This window comes from Styela clava, chromosome 12 (assembly GCF_964204865.1).
Source record: "Styela clava chromosome 12, kaStyClav1.hap1.2, whole genome shotgun sequence".
Classification (NCBI taxonomy): Eukaryota; Metazoa; Chordata; class Ascidiacea; order Stolidobranchia; family Styelidae; genus Styela; species Styela clava.
In genome coordinates this window covers 19,651,013-19,670,722 of record NC_135261.1, presented here as the reverse complement: position 1 = coordinate 19,670,722, position 19,710 = coordinate 19,651,013, and the positions used below count along the sequence as shown (strand labels likewise).

Sequence of the window (19,710 nt, the reverse complement as noted above, 5' to 3'; positions counted from 1 at the left end):
TGATAATTTAGAAATATCATAGGAGTCCAATTCAATTTGTCATAGGTGAAGTTATTCTTGTTGGAATTTTGGTAGCTATGAGTTTTAACAAGGTCAGCAGGTATACAAAAGCAAACTTCGCACACATGTATCTATTCAGTTTTAAATCGCAAAATCGGTGTTGTTCTTGATTGTCAATGATCTTTAACTCAATTCCACCGCGGTATAAAAATAACATTCATTTAGGACCAGGTGTTTGCTTTTACGTATAGGTCATACATTTATGCCACTACGCTACTGTTGACAATGTTAATCGCCAACAGACATGCGCGTCCATCGCTTTCAAAGCTATTGGTGGGTTTTTTACATAAGGATGGAATTTGGCACATGTCAGAAGTATTTCAAGTAAACATTTCATGAAGCGGCGGGTCTTTGAGAAAACCCTTGACTTAGAAATTCCGTTGAAATGTAGGCTGATAACCTTGATATTCCAGTAGCAGGATCAACACATATTGAGGGAAACAAGGCAGGGAGATCAGACAACTGGTTCTTAACTTAGGTGTCACGAGTCGCATCCGAGGTCAGAGCTCTGCGAAGCGTATCTTATTGCATAGTTTTAAGTAGGTCTATTAGTTTATTTCATCACCTCACTTCCAAATAAACATACAAACAGAAGATTGAGAAAGCTGCCAAAACGTGTCAAAATTTCACAGGTGACACGATTGGGCTGCTTTCGGCGTTTGTAATTTGTTCACATCACACTAGTCACACAATTTGAAAAATTGTAATACTACGTAGCCGGCAGGAACAACAATGCCAAAGAAATCCATACTATTCGTATCTCGTTAACCATAAATTTACTGGACATAAAGCCGACTCGTGGATTGTTTCGAGTCGCACAGTTTGCTGAAGTTTTCATCGTTTGTATTTTACTGGACATGAAGTCGACTTAGACATCGTTTTGACCCGCGCAGTTTGCTGAAGTTTTTATTGTTTTATGTTTTGCATTTTATTGGAAATGAAGCGGACTCATGCATCGTCTCGACCCGTTCAGATTGCTGAAGTTTTCACTGTTTTTTATTTGAAAGTTATTATCTGATCTTGTATCGTGTGTGATTCTTTTATTGTGTTTTTTGACTGTTTTTGGTTGACGGGCCTGTACTTGTACGTTTTTTTTACCTTGGTGCTCAAAATTATGCCCGTACTCCAGGTACTATGCATTTTGTTTGTCCGTTTATTGTTGTTATGTTTTATGTTATAGTGGCCAAAGTAAATTGATTGACAAGTGTACTCATGTAAACCATTCTAACTTTTGTCTTCCATTAATTTCCATGGCAAATTCCACTAATTGTCTTGTTAACTTCGATTGGGTCGTCTCACTGCCATCGACACGCCATACCCTAACCGCATCATCGACTGCCAGTTACCAGTTGAATTTAGGATAGGATATGATTTAGGTATATATACCGAGGAATAGGGATACCGATCAGACGGCTGTATCGTGTGGTAAACCTACCCACGGTTTCTCGCTCGGTTGTCAGTTCATGTCGGGTATGGAATTAGTTAATCCGTTATTACTTATCGATCTCGATCGGTAAGAATGTTGATAGGTATTTGTCTATTGGACACTTAAATGTTACGCAATATCTCACGAAAGCAAGATTGAATCTGCTCCAAATTTGTATGTATGTTCATTCATCATATCTTGGACCAGAAGCCTATTGATTTTGGATAAATTATGTCGTATAATTAGCGAGTTATTAATTAATTAGTGATGCAAAAGATCGATAAGTCGGCGGTCTCGGATTGCTATCTCGCTTTTCAGTTGCAGCGAACCCACCCACGGTTTCTCGTCGGTTGTTAGTCCATGTCGGGTATGGGATTATTTAGCCCGGTATTTTTTAGTTGTATTTTAGTCGTGGAGTAGATAGTGGGGGTATTCTAACCGGCCAAGGTTGCCTGAACCAGCCTCCGCGAGGACGAAGAGTCTATAAATTTTCTCGTTATTATTCCCCGCGGGAACCTGCGAGCCCACGCAGAGTATTCAGAGGTGCTGTGACAAGTGTATTCCTAATTCTCAGCACGATGCGACCACTTTTATTTTTTTATATTATCACCTCCATTGCCATATTTGTTAACGTCATGATCTTGAATAAAAATATTTCATGCTTAGGGGTGTAATTTTTCAAGACTGAATTCTGTCAACATGATAGGTAGTATGGTTTATGGCGGGGCTCTCAACCGCCGGTACACGGACCGGAATCAGTCCGTGGCGGTCTCCTAGAGCAGGGCTGCTTGACAATTTTAACCTTCGATACCTCACGGTATTCTGCAAGCTGCCGTCGAACCAAAACGTTTTTTTTTTTGTTTATGGCAATAGTATACTCAACCATTCCCAAAGGTGTATAAAGCGCCTTTTAGAATATCTAATGTTTATGTAAAAAACAAAAAACTTTGGGGAGAAGCCAGTCGAGCTCGTTGTCAAAAAAGAGATAGATAATTGTTTTCTCGTCATCCATACAATAGTTGATAATTAAAGAAATCATAAATCAAAAATTATAAAATTTCACAATAATACAAATTCTCAAATTTCAACAAGGAAAGCGAGATGACTATGATGTTGCCTTATCAAAACATCTTTCCGAAGAAGACGAATATCAACAGTATGTACTGTTTGATATCTACACCTGACAATCATGCTTGCACATGGTTTGGTAATACATGATGTTGAACAAAATTTAATAACAAAGAAGAGGACAAATTGTGAATAAGTGTCAATTTACTCTAAAAAAAAATGACCAAGCAGCAATAGTTAATCACTGTTTAATCGAAAACCACTTCATATATTTTTTCCCCAGGGATCCAAGGTCGTTCTCCCATGTATATCTGTCATTTTGAAGAACGCGATTAACCTTGGAGCTTCAATCAGCTGGCAAATTGGTAGCAATTTATCCAGTCGTGTCAATTCGGGCACTAACAGCGTCGCTTTAGTAATGTCAGTGTTCATTTGCCTAGAGCTAGCAAGTTTTAGTCATGTACACACGTGAAATAAAATCCATTATTTCAATCTATGAGATGCTCATGTTGAATCAAATCAATGTGGGTGTTTTTTTATTTACTTTCTACTTTAAATATCACTGTTATTACTTTCAATTTGCAGAAAAAGGTGCTCATTATTTCGTAAATTTCTTCGTCACTTTGGTTGGTTGGTCAATAATATTGTGTTATTCCAATCAATTTGTTGAGTATTACATAAGTACTTTTACAAATTAATGTGGCGACCTTGTAATAACGTAGTAAACGTAAGAAGATTGAGAGAATCAATAACCAGCACGGTCGGCAGAACGTATTGCTAAAATTAACCGTATCGATAGGGAAAGCATTAATAGTTGATAGCTGTGTAAAGCGTAAAAAGCGCTAAGATGACTATAGTTGAAATGTGCGACCGATTCAAAACAAACTATTAAATATTTCGTTGATTATGGTACTTTATTGTTTATTTAGTTGTATATCCAAGGTTTTGTACAGCTGTTTTGTAGAATGAAGGACAACCTTTGATGATGAACATATAAAATACGGTTATTTAAATAGTAAAATATATTTTTCAAACAAGTGAGAACAAAACTGACAAAGATGACTAATCTGGGCCGAATTGTGATGATTTATATTAGCAATATATCCAAATATAAGGGTTAGTCTTGCATATATAATTGGTAGGCAACTTTATTCTTATCAGTACAGGCAGCCACTTAGACTAATGATTTTCCATTTTTTGATGGAACGGAAGCATTTCAGACGCGTGCGAAACCCCTGTACAATAAACTAACAATTTTCGAGATATGTACTATAAATATATATGTACAAAACAAAACTTGATTCTGGCGAAACGAAATGACCTATAAAGTGTTGCAAGTTTGGTACTAGTGGCAAACCTAATATATATTTGACAGTCTTTGCAATATGTATATAATATTATCGACTCTGAGATTTAAATGAAAAACTGTGGAACTCTTGGACTCTACTGACGGAACCCTGTGTTGCCGCCAAACTTATGATGAAGACCACTTGGACTTGGACATGCGAATGTTCTCATCTCTACATGATATTTCAATTTATCGCAGGATTGAGAATCGATTACTGGTACACTGTATGTTGGTAAGAGTCTTCAGCTGTTCTAGTTCTCCGAGCTTTCATCTTTCTTTGATTTATTTGCTACTCATTCAAACAAACTTTATTTTCTAGATTTTCATTATGAATATTAGAGCCGTGTTGAGAAATGTTTTTGTAGTCACCCCAAAAAAATACCACTAGGCACAATTAATATAAAAAGAAAGATTTACGATTAAGATTGTTAATTTAATTGTTTTTAATCTAGTATTTAATTTGTTTAATCGCCACAACAGTTTTACAGAGAAATAAGACTTTAGATTAGTTCCAACCTCAAATCATCAAAACCAATTGAAAATGCGATTCAACGGAAATTTGTCAATCATAGCACATGGAGAAATTGAACATGGGTGAGTGACATAAAGGACGAGACGTCTTTGTTTGCTAACCTTGTGTAACATTTGATATTTTACAGCTTTAGACTTGTTATAGAATCATGTAGGTAGATATTTGAATCAAGTAGCGTTTCAGCTTTTTACACTCCGAGTTTGATGAGTATAGAAGAATTACACAAATCATTTACGAGCAGAGAAATAACGATTGGACTACGATTTTTTCCCACATATTCCGCATGGAAAAAGCCAACCATGGCACAACTTTTTACAGTTAATGAAGCAATAAAAAGCAGTTTGTCGTTTCAGATGTAAGGCTTGAATGGCTGATGGGGTTACGTTAATCAACTTTCCACACGAATTGGTCTATCAATGTCATTGTATCCTACTCATCCCTTGAGATTTGAACTTCCAAACCTACGATGTGTGATTAGCGATGAATTGGAAAGCGTATCCTTGCAGATGATCATGAATCATTGGCAATTGTCATTATTTGTCAAAAACATTATTATATAATATTTTCGATAACAACAAGCGACCAAAATCATATTTCTATAGATACTCTGGAAACGACTACGTTAAAACTTATGGAAATGTACGAAATGATGTTGATACAGCATGGAATATGAGAAGCGTCGATTTAATTATTGCTACATTCATGGCGTTGGTGGGTTTGGTGTCAGTTTTTGGCAATATTCTTCTCATCTGCACATTTTACAGGTAACTATATCTATTATATATATTTATATATATATATATAAAAGTAAACAAATTGGTTCTTCGCTTACCTATACAGAAGGTCAAAGAGAGGTTAACAAACTAGGAATAAAGTCTAATAATTGTGAATTTGAAAAAGCGTAATCACATAATAATAATCCGCAATTCACAGTTGCCAAAGTCTGAAGAAGAAATCCGCCAACGTCCTCACGATACATCTTGCTGTCAATAATACCTTGGTAGGGATTGTTGCATTGAAAATCGGGACATTACTGTTTTTGCAGGATACTGGCCAAAAAGGTCAGTACGATATAAAATAGTTAGTTAGATAATCTTATCTTATATTTTTATTTAAGGGAAAGAAGAATGTGGGTCATAGAAATTTAATCTATGTCTGCATCAATGGGTAACTTTCTGATGCATCTCATTTTGCCAGCGTTCAAATCTTTTGTTGGCATTGTGTAGTTTTGAGCTTTCTACACTTTCTTCTTATATCACGACTGAGGCGATTTCTTGTACCCGATTTTATTAATTTAAGGTGCAAAAACACATATTATTTGTATACACATTACGTAAAAAACGTTTATAATGCCACGGCAAATTTTTTCAGTGGTTTCGAAGGGAATTCCACTCTGAAAAAAGTATATTTACGTCGTTAATTAACGTCTACAAAATTTTACTTTTCCAAAGGCGTTGTGGGCGGGGAAAACAGTAACTGGAAAATAGCATCTAGTTGTTGCATAGCTCTGTACCATCGAGTGTGAACATCTGTAACAAGACACGTTGCGAGAAATGGACAGACTAACCGCATTGTCATGTCCCAAACGGTGTAACAGCATTGTTACCAGTATCTTCGTAACGGTATACCAAGACGCAGCCCGACTGTTTCGAAATTGGGGGTTTCCAAAATTCCACACTGCGGCTCCGAAATTCCCTTGCAACCTCCGTGATTACAACACAGCTAAATATTTCAGCTGATATTATTTATGCTCCGGAAAATATGGAATTCACGGCCGGTAATATCCGCTAAGATGTCATGTCATTACAATCACATTCAACGTAACGATGGACTACGTTAATTTATAACGCTAACATCCCAACTACAATCTCAAGAAATACAATTCGATTTGGGTAGAATAGAGAATTAATTGAACATCATGCATTACAGTGATTAGATTTCATTTCATCACGATGCGGAATAAATCCATTGCGATAATTTCATAGAAGGATTCGCTTGAAACCGACAATAAGTAGTACAATCTGTTATGATGCCAATCTGTTATGATGCTTGTTTTTTCGGACCACCTGAAGTATGCGCATCAAGATGGCGCACAACCTGAACTCAGGTTGTGTACCAGGTTAGGGTTCAGGTCATGCGACATCTTGGTGCCCGCATACTTCAGAAGTACCGTTTTTTTCTATTTTTACAATGTGAATTGCAACAACTCCTCGTTGTCGTCACGAAAATACAAATCCGGGAAACGTCACTTTTTTTTATTTTAGTTTATCACGGACTCATTCTTTTGATTATCTTCAACGTCACGCTGAATATCACGTCACGCCGACTAAAACAATTCTTGATTATATTATATTAATTCATCACCGACTTGTCGTCTAGTTGTATGCATTAATTCATGACTTGGCGGGTCACCGAAAACACAGTGGGTAGGCTACTTTGTGACCCGCCATCTATGGCTCTATGCTCCATACTCTGGCTTCAACATGTGATTGATACAAGACAGGATTATCATTTGTCCTTTTGATATTTTCGTTATCATTACCCTCAGCGGTTTTAGTTCGAGTTGATACTGTAGTCGTGATTCTAGCAACTATTTTACTATTGTCATCAGTGGATCACATGTAATTCTTGAAAAGCGGCTTCGTGGTTCTGATTTCAGCAACGCACTTAAATATAAATAGACAATTCACGCAATGAAATTTGAAAGAATATATATATATTTATATATATATATATATATATATGATAAATAAGCATGCGATAACACAGAGCAGAAGAAAATTTTACGGAATCTGTTGCAACTGTGGCTTGCAACAATCAGTTACAGAAAATGTTGTAAAGTAATAATAATGTGAATTGGCGGCATGAAATGTACTTCAATATATTTTTAAAAAGTAAACGTTTGAACGGAGTGTGTTGATATATTTACTACAAAGTTACAATGTTTTTGCGAAATGTTTCTGGCTCTGCTTAGTCCACATTCTCATGAATAATTTATATTTATGGTAAATTGGTGTGTGTGCAATACTTGATTGTGAGTAAAATTATATTATTTCAGTTGCGCAAATTTATTTAACTCAATTTAAATATAACGAAAAACGATTGTGACAACTGCGCGCACCATGGCTTTTGACTGTCTATACCGGGGGTGCACAACCTTTTTGCTATTGGCGGCCACATTGCATTTATTTGTATTAAATACGGACTCCAGGGGGTTGTGCACCGTTGTTCTATAGTCGCTTGAAAATTGAAAAATAGGTTTACAGAAGATCAATAATTCGATATAATAAACGGTACACGATTTCGCGGAGTTGGTTAAGTAAAAAAAATATCCGGATTAATTATGCATTCCTATTTATCTGTTTTATACGCTTTTAATAATGCAATTTGGATTTGGACATGTGCCAAAACCAGAATAAATATCGACATCCGAGGGTAAGATTCCGTCATTTTGAATCAATAGCAATCAATCAAGTCGGATTTATATCTCTACATGCTCGATTAGAACGAGCCCATATTGCTCTCGTAGATTATTAGGCAAAATCTAATGGACTAGTATGATTGTGAATCATTGAAAATTATCACATAAAAAGACGATAGTTGTCGACAATCACATTTTAAAATGTATGATACGAATAAAGAAGTGCGGGTGAAAGGGATTTTATGGATTATTCGAAACGGTCGTAACTACCGTCTTCATATGTGTGAGCGACTCTTTATCACAATTTCGAATTCCACCAAGACCGATGCAATTCGATAATGGCCTTGTCCTATTAAGATGGTTTGAAGATTGTAGAATTGCACCAAAATCCTTAAAATTGGAATAAAATTCAGCATGTGTCCATATGATCACCATGTGTCCATATGATTACAGTAACTCTTGATAATTTCGTTATCATTACCCTCAGTGTCACCGGGTCACTCTATTGATAGCTTGTTTTATTTTTCGATCTTATCACTACAGTCATTTCCTCGTTTGGTGAAGTTTGTCAAGTTGAAGGAGCCGTGCTATCATTTGTACACATAAATGTTATGCTGACAATTGCTGCAATGTTTGGAGATCGTTATGTCGCAATCTGTTTTTTTGGGAAGAAACCGTCGTGGTTGAGCATCTGTCATCATGAACCGTACAAAACTATTTTGCTAATTTGGATATACAGGTGGAAGACATATTTTTGCATATTAACTAGATTACATTGGATCCACTTCGCGTGCAAAAATTATATTAGATACCATGCGCAGCATCGTCCATGATGAATATGTTCTATTTCATCCCACCCCGTGGTACATTTTGCATTGGATTCCCATGGAAATGACAATCCAGATTAATAATATTGAATTTCAAAAATGCTATATATCTGGTGTCCCACCAGAAAATGAATGAATTATATGAAAAGCTATTAGAAAGTGAAAAATATAGAAACCAAGTGTATAGCTATGATGTAATAAAGTTTTTATATGGGAAGTAAGATTTGTACTATGCCATCCTATCCTATCCCATGGAATTCCCATGAGAAATGACTATCCGACGAACGACAATTGTAATATTGTCATTGTTTTTGAAAATGTATTCTAGTGATATAAAGAATATTCGGATATATTTACATCTGACCAGAGACGTCATATTTTTCACGAGTTTTGACTTCTATATATATCGACTCTCTATCAATTCTATGAACTTTCAACGAATATATTCTATCTAACCTACAGCGTATTCTGGGCCTTTTGGCCGCTAACACCAATTGTGCCAGACTACATATTAGAGACTTCATTACCATGCTGTATGTTCGATCGACAAACAGCCTCTTTCTACAACATCTTCTATCTGGTGGGAATGTCTATCTCAGTTTTAGTTCTCCCTCTGACTTTCGTATGCTTCAGCATGGTTCGGATATTCAACAAAGTCAAAAGTAGTTCAAAACGATTTCAAGCTCAGGTGGTAGATAATAATTTTATTCCTGCGTGAATCGGAATTATTTTCATTTTGTGCATATTAGGGTATATGCTACGATTGCAATATTTATATACCATACCTCGGGATATTTCAATTTTCAAGCAGACATTCGATATGAAGTAGCCAATAAGCTCAATTGCAAAGTAGATTTGCTTTGTGATGGATTGATTGTCCGCTACGCGAGCTGAACAGAAGGTTTCGGATTTGGGACTGCACCGGAGACGGGTGCTCTGCCATGTGTCAATTGTAATATTGCACCCTAACCGTGTTTTTAAATTCCCAACGCTAAATATTCTAAAAGCTATTACTTTCATTCCAGGACAGACGATCTATTGCTCGCAATAAAAAGAGCTTAAAGAAAAAGTAAGTATATCAATGAATTTTCAGGTTTTATTAGGTCGAAAGTGATTTCGCAGGATTGATATTTAAATGCAACAACTCGTGGTATAATGGTTGCCCAACTGCTGGTAGAAAAAAAAACTTTCGAAGGTCTATACAGACACGCTCAATCAGTGCAGTAAATAGGAGAGGTCACTATATTTTTGCAACTATATAAACCTATTCTTGTTTATGACTTCTATCTAAAATCAGAACTAAGTGTAGGAAATAACAATTATCCCATCAGAATGAAGACAAACTCTTGAGGCACGTGTTGCACAACTCTTCAAACAAGTTCTTGCGCCACAAAAACAATAAGAAAAACAAGAGAGCTATGTACAAATATTTGGACACGTAGCGCCACATAATTTTGATGACGTCATAGCAAAAAATAAAGATAATAGCCTTCTAGAGAAAATTTCCATCTTTAACCACTTCAAAGCAATTGGTCCAGTAATCAAAGAGAAAAGCGGTATTTTCAAAACGTGTCAATGAACAAGAGCAACAAAACAATCGTTATGTCCACTAAACGTGCCCAATAATAACTTTTTGTACATATTAGAGTTTCATTACATTGGACTCTTCGAAACAACTCAAAATCCAATCCAATTGTAATGATAGATTTAACAAACGAAGCGAGCAAATAGAACTTCAGCTGATAGTTACACATTGAAATCAACTTTTCTCCGTTGATTTCGTTGTCACTTTTGATATCTGCGTTTGTCAATAGTTTCATTCGTATTAATTGTCCTTTTGACGTAAAATTGTTTTCTTCGCAACCCAACCCTTCTTATTAAGTATTGTGAAAGGAATGCATTTCCTGGTGTTATCTTTTTCAAACTAGTACTCTCATCAAACCACTGCACGACACCACTGTAGCACAACACATTAAAGACGTTATTTGAAAACATATCTTTGTTATTAGTGTTATTGGTGCTCATTCAGATAGAATTGAATAGGTGAACAGAAGGAAAAAAGGTTGAGATGCACTATTCAATAAAAAGATTATTACTGTATTCATTTTTATTTGTATCCAATTGGGAATCAAATATATTTTTACACATTTGATACATTAACAAAAACTTATTCCCGTTTTCATATCTATAATGTTTTTCAGATCTGTTATCTACAAAGTTGTATTACCACACTGCGGTTCTGAAAAATATAATTTAAGTGAGTAAATATTAACATTATAAGAGCAAAAGTATTACATTTAGATTAACTTAGTACTCTTTTATTGCATACAGAAAAATATTTGTTGGTCGCACAACAGCTTGATTTGGATAAGTTTATTTCAAATTTCGACGCTAAATACATCTGCCATTTATTTACATCAACAAAGCCCACGATAACTTTATCGAATTGTGTCTTTATCCGTCAATGTAAGAAAGAATATAATGAGATACCTAGCCCTGGGACAACATAAGAATAATTTATTCATTCGATAAGCGAGAACTTTCCCACATCAATTAATATTTTATGATCTTCAAGAAAAAGTAATCTTCAGTCGTCTTCTATTTGTTGAACTCAAATAAATATGTTAAGACTGTTACTAAATATGCAAATAATTTCTCTTAATTAATTTTCAGGCAATAATTTTTCAACGGATTTTCGAGTCAAGGTATGAAATAAAAAAATATTTGATTTTAGGTTATCCTATTTGCCTGTGTTTCAACACAAGTCATAATTATTCAGACATTTTCTAAATATTCCTAATATTTTTAGTCGTGATTTCCCATTTTAAAAATAAACATTTTATCAATAATTCCAATGTCGACTACATTTTGACCTATAATAGTCAGTACATTTGCCATATAACGAAAAATCATTTGCAACATTTTGCAGGAAATTTCAGACGACGAATTTACTTCAAAAGTCTCAACAAAATCGTCAAGGACGGCTTCTCAACATCCTTCGTTGGCTTCCCGAAAGAAAGGTTTGGATCACTCTCCTGAACATGCAGTTCTGAAGTCAGCAATAATACTGGTGACAACGTTCTCGATGTCGTGGATTCCCTTATTGATTCTTTGTTTATCAAGTTTGGGAGGAATCTCATTTGGCCATTATCCTGAAGTGGTAGCTTTTTTACTCGCCAAACTGTCGTGTGTACATAGCTCATACGCTTACGCTACTCATCCACATTTTAAAGCAACGATTCGATATATCGTTTGCAGGAAGTGACTCTAGTCATGCATTTTATGGAGATACTTCCAGTAGATTGTGCATTGGATGACTGAAATAGAAGAAATACAGCACAAATCATAAACTGAAAATGATGAGGGAACATTTTCTCCCGTACTTTTATGCTGGTGCCAAAAACGAAAGATAGGCGCAGCAATTAGCTTGAACCGGGTGATTCCAAGTTAAATACTCATGCACTTGTTTCAACGATTGATCATTTGTCGTGTTTCCTGATTGCGGGAAATGACTCTCTGAAATATGATTTAACATTTGCTTTGAAATTTTTCATTGATGAAGCTAATATTTCTTACAACTGTATACATAACCTACACAAATTAGCTAATTCCTGTAATGTTTCACATCGTGCGCACAACTCAATATGAGAGAATAGATTTAAGTTCAATTTCTTTTGGTATGAACACCGCCGTGTTTCAAAACATCGAGGGATCGGAAAATGTGGACCTGCTCTTCATTTTTAGAGTCAAGATTTTATGGATCATAAGATGCAGTTTTCTGCAATGTGACAAAGCAAATTTATTTCGATATCTAGGTCAAGGTCGTCCAGCCCGAGGGTCAAATTTTCGAGTGGCCCGCGTGGTATTATTCGAAGCCCGATGTCTCACACAAATATGAGCCACTATTAAAACCTCGAATAAAAAAATAAAAAAAAATTATTCCTCGTCGTTCAAACGAGCGATAAGCACCACCGAGCTATCGGAATCTTTTTAAAGTCTCTTTGCGGGCGTTGGTGCCTGAGAGAGATATTTCAATTCATTTTTATCGTCTGCTATGTATTTCAATCGGGTTTTCTGTAAAACTAGAAGAGGCAGTTTTCATGACCTCAATATTTGACAGCACTTACTTATACGAGCAAGTTTTTTTTACGAATGAACCATGTCAAATCCCCCGTGAGATCACTAATTTCTAACATTCATATGAAAAATTCGCTTCGCATTTCTACATTGTCTATCGTACCTAATCTTGACAACCATGTATAAAATTAGTGCATACTTCACATTAGAATTTCTATGCGTGGTAAACTTTTGACTTTACTTTATCTCCGTATTTTCATTGTTCTTATAATTTTGGTGTCAGGCTTTTGTTGCTTTTTCATTAACCTGTGGTCGGTGTAGTGAAAACTAAAACATAACTACCGTGACAAGTGGCCCGCAATCATTCGTAAACTAAAGGGGGTCCTTCCGCCAAAAAGGTTGGACAACCTTCACCTAGGCTATATATACAAAAAATACTGTAAGCTTTTCGCCAATTCTGCAGTTGAAAGTTAGTTGAGATTCCAGTCTGTCTATATTTCTTCACATCGTAGGCTTTGATGCTGAGTTAATAGTAGTCCGAAACGTCTCTTGCAGGCGATATTTTGCTTCGAAAAGAATCAGAACCTGGCTGGATGCACATAATGTGTTAGTGAACCATCAGGAGCTACCTTCTTTATGTGAACTCTTTTTCATTCCCGTCCAAGTAATATTGGGGAAACATCATTTCTGTTTCGAAACACGACAATCAAGGTATAACCTTAATACAACCAAACACTCCCCATATCCGTGTTCATATCTTAATCAAACAGTAACTAAATAATATACAGCAGCAAATAAAAGTATTGAAACGGGAATAGCTAAAAAACAAAAACAATTTGACTGGATGTGCGTGCGTGGAAATGTTTATTAGTGGAATCTGCGGGCATGAGTGTTCCTTCTAAGAACATTTCACACTGCGCAAATGTTGTTTTAGCTGAGCAAGACTATTTGCTTGCTATTGCTTTCATCAACAATCAGGGTATGAAATTTTGCTTGTCTTATGCCCTGCATGATTTCTTCCCTGGCGACAAAGGTTATGCTTATTAATCAAAAATTAGAAGCCGTAATTTTTGCTTCACTATGAATGTGGCAATTGAGTGTATTTTGACATGCGACTATTTATTAACTCTTAGAACCCTGAAAGCCGCTATAGCGGCTTTCCCGAGAAAGTCTTCTGACGCTGAAAGCCGCTTTAGCGGCTTTCGCATCCCGTAAGAGGTATGCAAATTTTAAACCTCATATCTCGCGAACCATTTATTATATTTAGACAAGTTTTACATCGTGTGAAAGATAATCTACAGGACTAAGTATAATTTTAAAATTGAGATAAAATATTGTGATCATCTTATGAAAATTGGCAAAATTAAAAGCATAAAAAACTTAGAATTAGCTTACGAATAGCAAAAATAAGGATTTCTAAAAACGGAATGATGGAACATATCGATGGATGCATTGTTTAGCGCCATTGCTGAGTTTTATTGTGCCATATTTTCTTCTTCCGATAGATGAATACTATCCAATATTTCATCTGGACAAAGCTTTCGTTTAAAATCCATTGTAAATATAGCGATATCAGGAATGGTTCCATTACATTTGAACCCACGTACATTTGAACCCATGACAATTGCACCTGTATGCTATTGAACCTATGGAATTTTTTTTGTTTCACGGATAGTTAAACCGATACTAACCCTAACCCATGGGTTTTAGCACCCGCATATAGATTGAACCTGTGGATATACGCATGGGTTCAAATGTACATGGGTTCAAATGTACGGTCACCATCAGGAATGTAGCGTATATGCAGTAATTTCGAAAATCTAATGAGGCCGCAAAATGTAAAACACTGACCAGGTGAGCTACTGGTGCCACCATGTCTTCCGTGTACCCGTTATCAGTTTTTTTTTATTCAATCTTCATGATATCCAAGGTGAATAATTAGTCTTTGATGTTTCCGGCGGAACCTCATAAATGCAGGAGGATCAAATATTTCGTTTTGGCCATTCATTTTCGTCCTATATCCAAATAGTAAACGTATATAAAATGGCCTTTAAATTCTAGCAATTTTACTATGTTCAATCAAAATTCGTCTGAAAAGGTTTTATCTGCGGCCGAGGATATGATACTGATGCAATGATGCCACAATCTGCACTCAAGCTGTGAACGACCAGATGTGCAATTGCGCAATATACCTCACGCAAAGAGTTACGTCGCACGATACGTCGCATGAACGTTATCACGACAATGTCGTCGTCGCCCTTTGCGTCCTTACGCAAACTTGGCGTCAAAATAGTCGATCAATTTTGTTCGCAAACCATTTGAATCGATAGTACAAATTCTGAAATAAAATGAGTTATGCGTATGTTAAGAAAGTCATCCGTATATTCTTCGAAAGGTAATTTTGTCTACTTTTCAAAATTTTACTTATATTGATGATACATTTCTAAAAAATGTATTAAATATACCCAAAATACAAAAAAATAGTAGATGGGGCTAAAAATAGGCTTACACATCTCATCAAAACATCTCGTGAAAAATAATGCCAGTTAAAAATAAAAGACTAGATAGGCTTTTATATGACATAATACAGACCATCTGATATCTAATGGTTCAGAAGTTATTTTGATTAGAAATTAGGGATATTACAATTTTTTAACGCGTCAAATCGATGCGACGCCGTGGGAGGTCAGGGTGAGAGAGTAGCATCGTTCTGGGGATTCAGAGTTCAAAGAGTTAATTTGCGGGACAATATTGACGAATTCAGCTTAACACGTGGTGGAACACTATCTATGTGAGTCTTTATTGGACACGTAGTGGACATAGCGATCGTTTCAATATTATGTTGTTGTTGTCGTTCTTTGACACGTTTTTAAAAAGTCGCTTTTCTCTTTGATTACTGGACCAATTGCTTTGAAATTTTCAGTGGTTAAAGATAAAAATTTTCTTCAGAAGGTATTACTTTTTATTTTGCTATGACGTCATCAAAATTATTGCCATTAGGTGGCGCTACGTGTCCATATATTTGAGCATAGCTCTCTTGTTTCACTTGAAGGGGTTTTAAAAATTTTACTCTCTTCAGCGGTTGGTAATTCGGTGAAAAAGTTCGAACAACTCTCTTCAGCGGTTGGTAATGCACATTATCACTCACCATCATCGAAGTGCTGTCCGCAAACAGTGAAACACAAGTGAGATGACTTCTGGACTTGACACCAAGCAGTCCTGCCAATAGATGATATCCACATTGCGCGACTTTCCGGATCTTTTGAAAACAGTGGAATATAACTGAAGATCCATTTCGTTGTCTATAGTACTATACGTACAGCCAACGGAAAAATACGAAATAACCATTTTCAACAGCCAAATCCAACAGCTACAAATACTACTTATCATACCAGATCCATATCAACTTTGCAGCTGCGTACACCAGAACGTAGTCTGTGTAGCAGGTTAGGGTTAGGGAGTAACTTTATTCCAATTTTCCCTATTTTAGTTCTATTACAAGTTCGACGACTAGCCAAGTGACTTCCGTAGTAGTTGTACCTGTAATTATGGCCCACCCCAACCTGGTACACATACTACGTTCTGTTGTCCGCCATCTTGGTTCACATATATACTTCGGGAGTTCCGATTTTTTTTTTGTATTGAATAGGTAGATGTTTACTGAAGGCCTATACATGCCTTCTCAAGCTTGAGTTCAAGGCGTCCACAAACGTGATTGGCTCAAGGAGACGCAACAGATAAGACATTACGTAAACGACCCTGTGACGAGAACCAAAATTGAAATACGACCGAATGAATGAGTTTGTATAACTTTGGAAAACTCTATCACTTTAACCTTAACAACATAAATAAGCATAAATTAACCGAACAATTTTAACCGTAATACTGCCTTTATTTTATGAGAAAAAAGTCGATACAGAAACTCGAAATCCTTATTATGGGGTCATAACAGATTAGTTTTTTTGACATCATTGCATCAGAGAGGTCTTGCAATTAGCATAGCCTGTCTCGTCGTTTAATAAATCAGGTTGCCGCCGATGTATATTCTTAGTATATTCTTCATTATCATACCGCACTCGTTTTGCCGATGGCTGCCATTGATTAATTAAGTTTCATGATTTTTATCACTCGAAACGTCTCTCTGGTATCTCGGATAAATATTCCTGTTAAAATCGTATGACTTTGGTATAGATACAAACTTGCAAAGATACAATACAAGAATTTTTACTTACATTTTTAAAAATATAATTCTGGCAGCTTATGCGGTTTCACGGCTATGCAAGGGTTATTTCAATAAAGCAAATTGATTCAAAACAAGCCCTTGTTTTAAATCGAACCTTCACCTGATTAATTAACATTTTTTAAACAAATATAGTTACCATTTCGGGAACGGGAAGAAGAATCGGCGGTTATGAAAACTCAAGTTCCCGCAGAATTAAATCCAATAGCACGGTCTAGAAAGGCAATAAACTTTTCCTTTCCCATTGAATGCAAAGTTTCGTGTTCTGATGACCGTGAGTTTGCTTAATCATGTAATTCAAACTGGAGAACAAAGGGAATGAAAGTGGAAAACAAAATAAAGTGATATCGGCATGAGCGACTTGGACTTGCGGTATATAAAGTTGTCCTAATTCCTACATTTCCACGAATCTCAATAACAAGTTGTATCCCATTTGTTAATTAGGAATACAGCCGCTGAAAGGTAACAGAGCTTTCAAATATGCCACAGTTCGTTAGAATAGATTTTAATCTGAATTTCAACTGTGCAGCGTTCAATGCGGGGTTTGACCATGGTTAATAGAATATTCAGTTAACCATGGTTTGACTCCACTCACAGCACATCGGAAATCATGTCCAGGCTCATTCAGGCAATTTCGGCTCTTCGTTTTAATTGTCATCGTGGCTGAGAAACCCTGATCGCACTCCCAGGTGGAGGGAAAAACCAATAGTTGAGGAACAGCATTACGGGCCAGTGTCGGGTAACTAGAAGACAATTTTAGCCAGCAATTGATTAGTGATGGAGAGCATTCTCTGTGCTCATTTTTTGCAGTTTCATCAGCTTGGATATCAATTATGTCCCTTGTTCACCAGTTCCAACAGGTAGAAGTGCGGGATTGACAAAAAACGGATTAACCATATATGGGCAGCATATTGTATCCTGAAAGTAATGCATCAGTTCCGTTATTAGCAATCTTAGATGTTCTGCAATTTCTTGAGACAATTTTTCATTTGGTTCCCACGAAACGATGGTGGGGAATTCTAACATTCCGTAACGTTTGCTCTCCACATTTTTCTCCCAAATGTCCAGCTTCCGAACGAACACTTCAAGCTTTGAGACAAAGTCTTGGATTAATCTGTCTGGCCCTTGGAACGAACGATTCACATCGTTAAGAGCTTGAAAAATATTCGATAAGTAAGCCAACTGTAATATAAACTCCTCGTTTTCCAAATCCTTTTTAAAATCTTGTCTCTTATCCTGGAAAAATGTGAACAGTTCTTGTCGAAGTTCAAAGACTCTTCTAGTGATATTTCCGCGAGATCCCGTGATTTGAATTCAAATCTTCACACAATCTTGCAAACAGTCGAGTGTTAAGAGCAGATGTTTTGACGTAATTCACCATTTTTATTATTCGATCCAAGCATGACAGTAGGTCTGGAGGGAGCACCTCGGCACAAAGAGCAAACCTGTGGATGAAGCAGTGAACAAATGTGGCGCGTGGGGATACGGTTTTAACATGCGATTGGAACCATGAAATTCGACCAAGCATGGATGGAGCACCATCAGTTGTGCATCCAACCAACTTGCCCTAATCCAGGTCATTTTGGGTGAAGAGTTCGGCCAAAACGTTGAAGACATCGATTCCCTTTGTTGTAGCTGACAGATACGTGCTCAGTAATAATTCTGTTTGCACATCAAAGGAAGTTATTAGCCCGAAGTGTCACCGCCCAACACGATATAGGCTTCTTGCAGAGCCTCATCATAAATACTAAGTCGCTCATATTCTACATAACATATTGACACACTCTGTTGAATTAGCTTAACATATATGTACACAACTGCATTCACCATTTTTATTATTTGATCCAAGCATGACAGTAGGTCTGGAGGGAGCACCTCGGCACAAAGAGCAAACCTGTGGATGAAGCAGTGAACAAATGTGGCGCGTGGGGATACGGTTTTAACATGCGATTGGAACCATGAAATTCGACCAAGCATGGATGGAGCACCATCAGTTGTGCATCCAACCAACTTGCCCTAATCCAGGTCATTTTGGGTGAAGAGTTCGGCCAAAACGTTGAAGACATCGATTCCCTTTGTTGTAGCTGACAGATCCGTGCTCAGTAATAATTCTGTTTGCACAGAATTATTCTGAATAAAGCGGACATAAACGAGTAATTGAGAACACTTGGTGGTATCAGTCGATTCATCAAGTTGTATAGCAAAACCAAACATCCATCCTTTCACTCCAGAAATCACTTGATCTTCGATATCAATGGACATTACTTTGATCCGTGTTTCACAGTATCGTTAGAAAGCGATACACGATCTAACTTTGCCAGAGAATCTTTGCCAATCAGGTTTCCGACTTATATTCTTGCTGCTGGCAAAACAAGCGATTCCGCGATGGTATGAGCTTTCTTGTTTCGAGCCACGAGGAGCGATACTTCATAGGATGCCTTCACAATCCCGGCCTTCGTTTGGTGAAACTGACCTCTCTGGTCTATGCGCTGTAGCTTCACATGTTCCCCGAGTCGCTCAAAATAACTTTTATCGCGGTTCTTCTTATCTGCGTGATTGAATTCTAGATGTCGTTTAAGCAAACTCGGTTTCATTACTGAATTTGAAAAGGTTTTCATGCAGACCACGCACTGCGGTAAACTTTCTCCATTCTGCTCGATAGCAAAGAACCCATATTTGATGTATTCGGAGGTATACTTTCGCTTCGACAT

At 36.6% G+C, this 19,710-nt stretch overlaps 1 protein-coding gene and 2 pseudogenes across 2 annotated transcripts; 1 reads left to right on the top strand and 2 right to left on the bottom strand.

The window, feature by feature from the left end:
* Positions 1–3,322: 3,322 nt before the first annotated feature.
* Positions 3,323–12,497, top strand: LOC120330453 (melanopsin-B-like). Of its 2 annotated transcripts, none has more exons than XM_078118847.1 (10): positions 3,323–4,134; positions 4,391–4,496; positions 5,037–5,198; positions 5,368–5,495; positions 8,399–8,594; positions 9,145–9,370; positions 9,708–9,751; positions 10,884–10,939; positions 11,356–11,387; positions 11,612–12,497. In XM_078118847.1, exons 2-10 carry the CDS (start codon positions 4,444–4,446, stop codon positions 11,945–11,947), a joined length of 1,233 nt encoding a protein of 410 aa, XP_077974973.1. In that variant the 5' UTR covers positions 3,323–4,134; positions 4,391–4,443; the 3' UTR covers positions 11,948–12,497. The 2 variants fall into 2 exon arrangements, with proteins under 2 accessions (XP_077974973.1, XP_077974972.1); XM_078118846.1 differs by having other exon boundaries at positions 3,325–4,134; positions 4,383–4,496.
* A 5,034-nt stretch (positions 12,498–17,531) lies between these two features.
* On the bottom strand, positions 17,532–18,380 carry LOC144430623 (protein FAM200A-like; annotated as a pseudogene).
* Positions 18,381–18,501: 121 nt separating this feature from the next.
* LOC144430492 (zinc finger BED domain-containing protein 5-like) lies at positions 18,502–19,710 on the bottom strand (annotated as a pseudogene).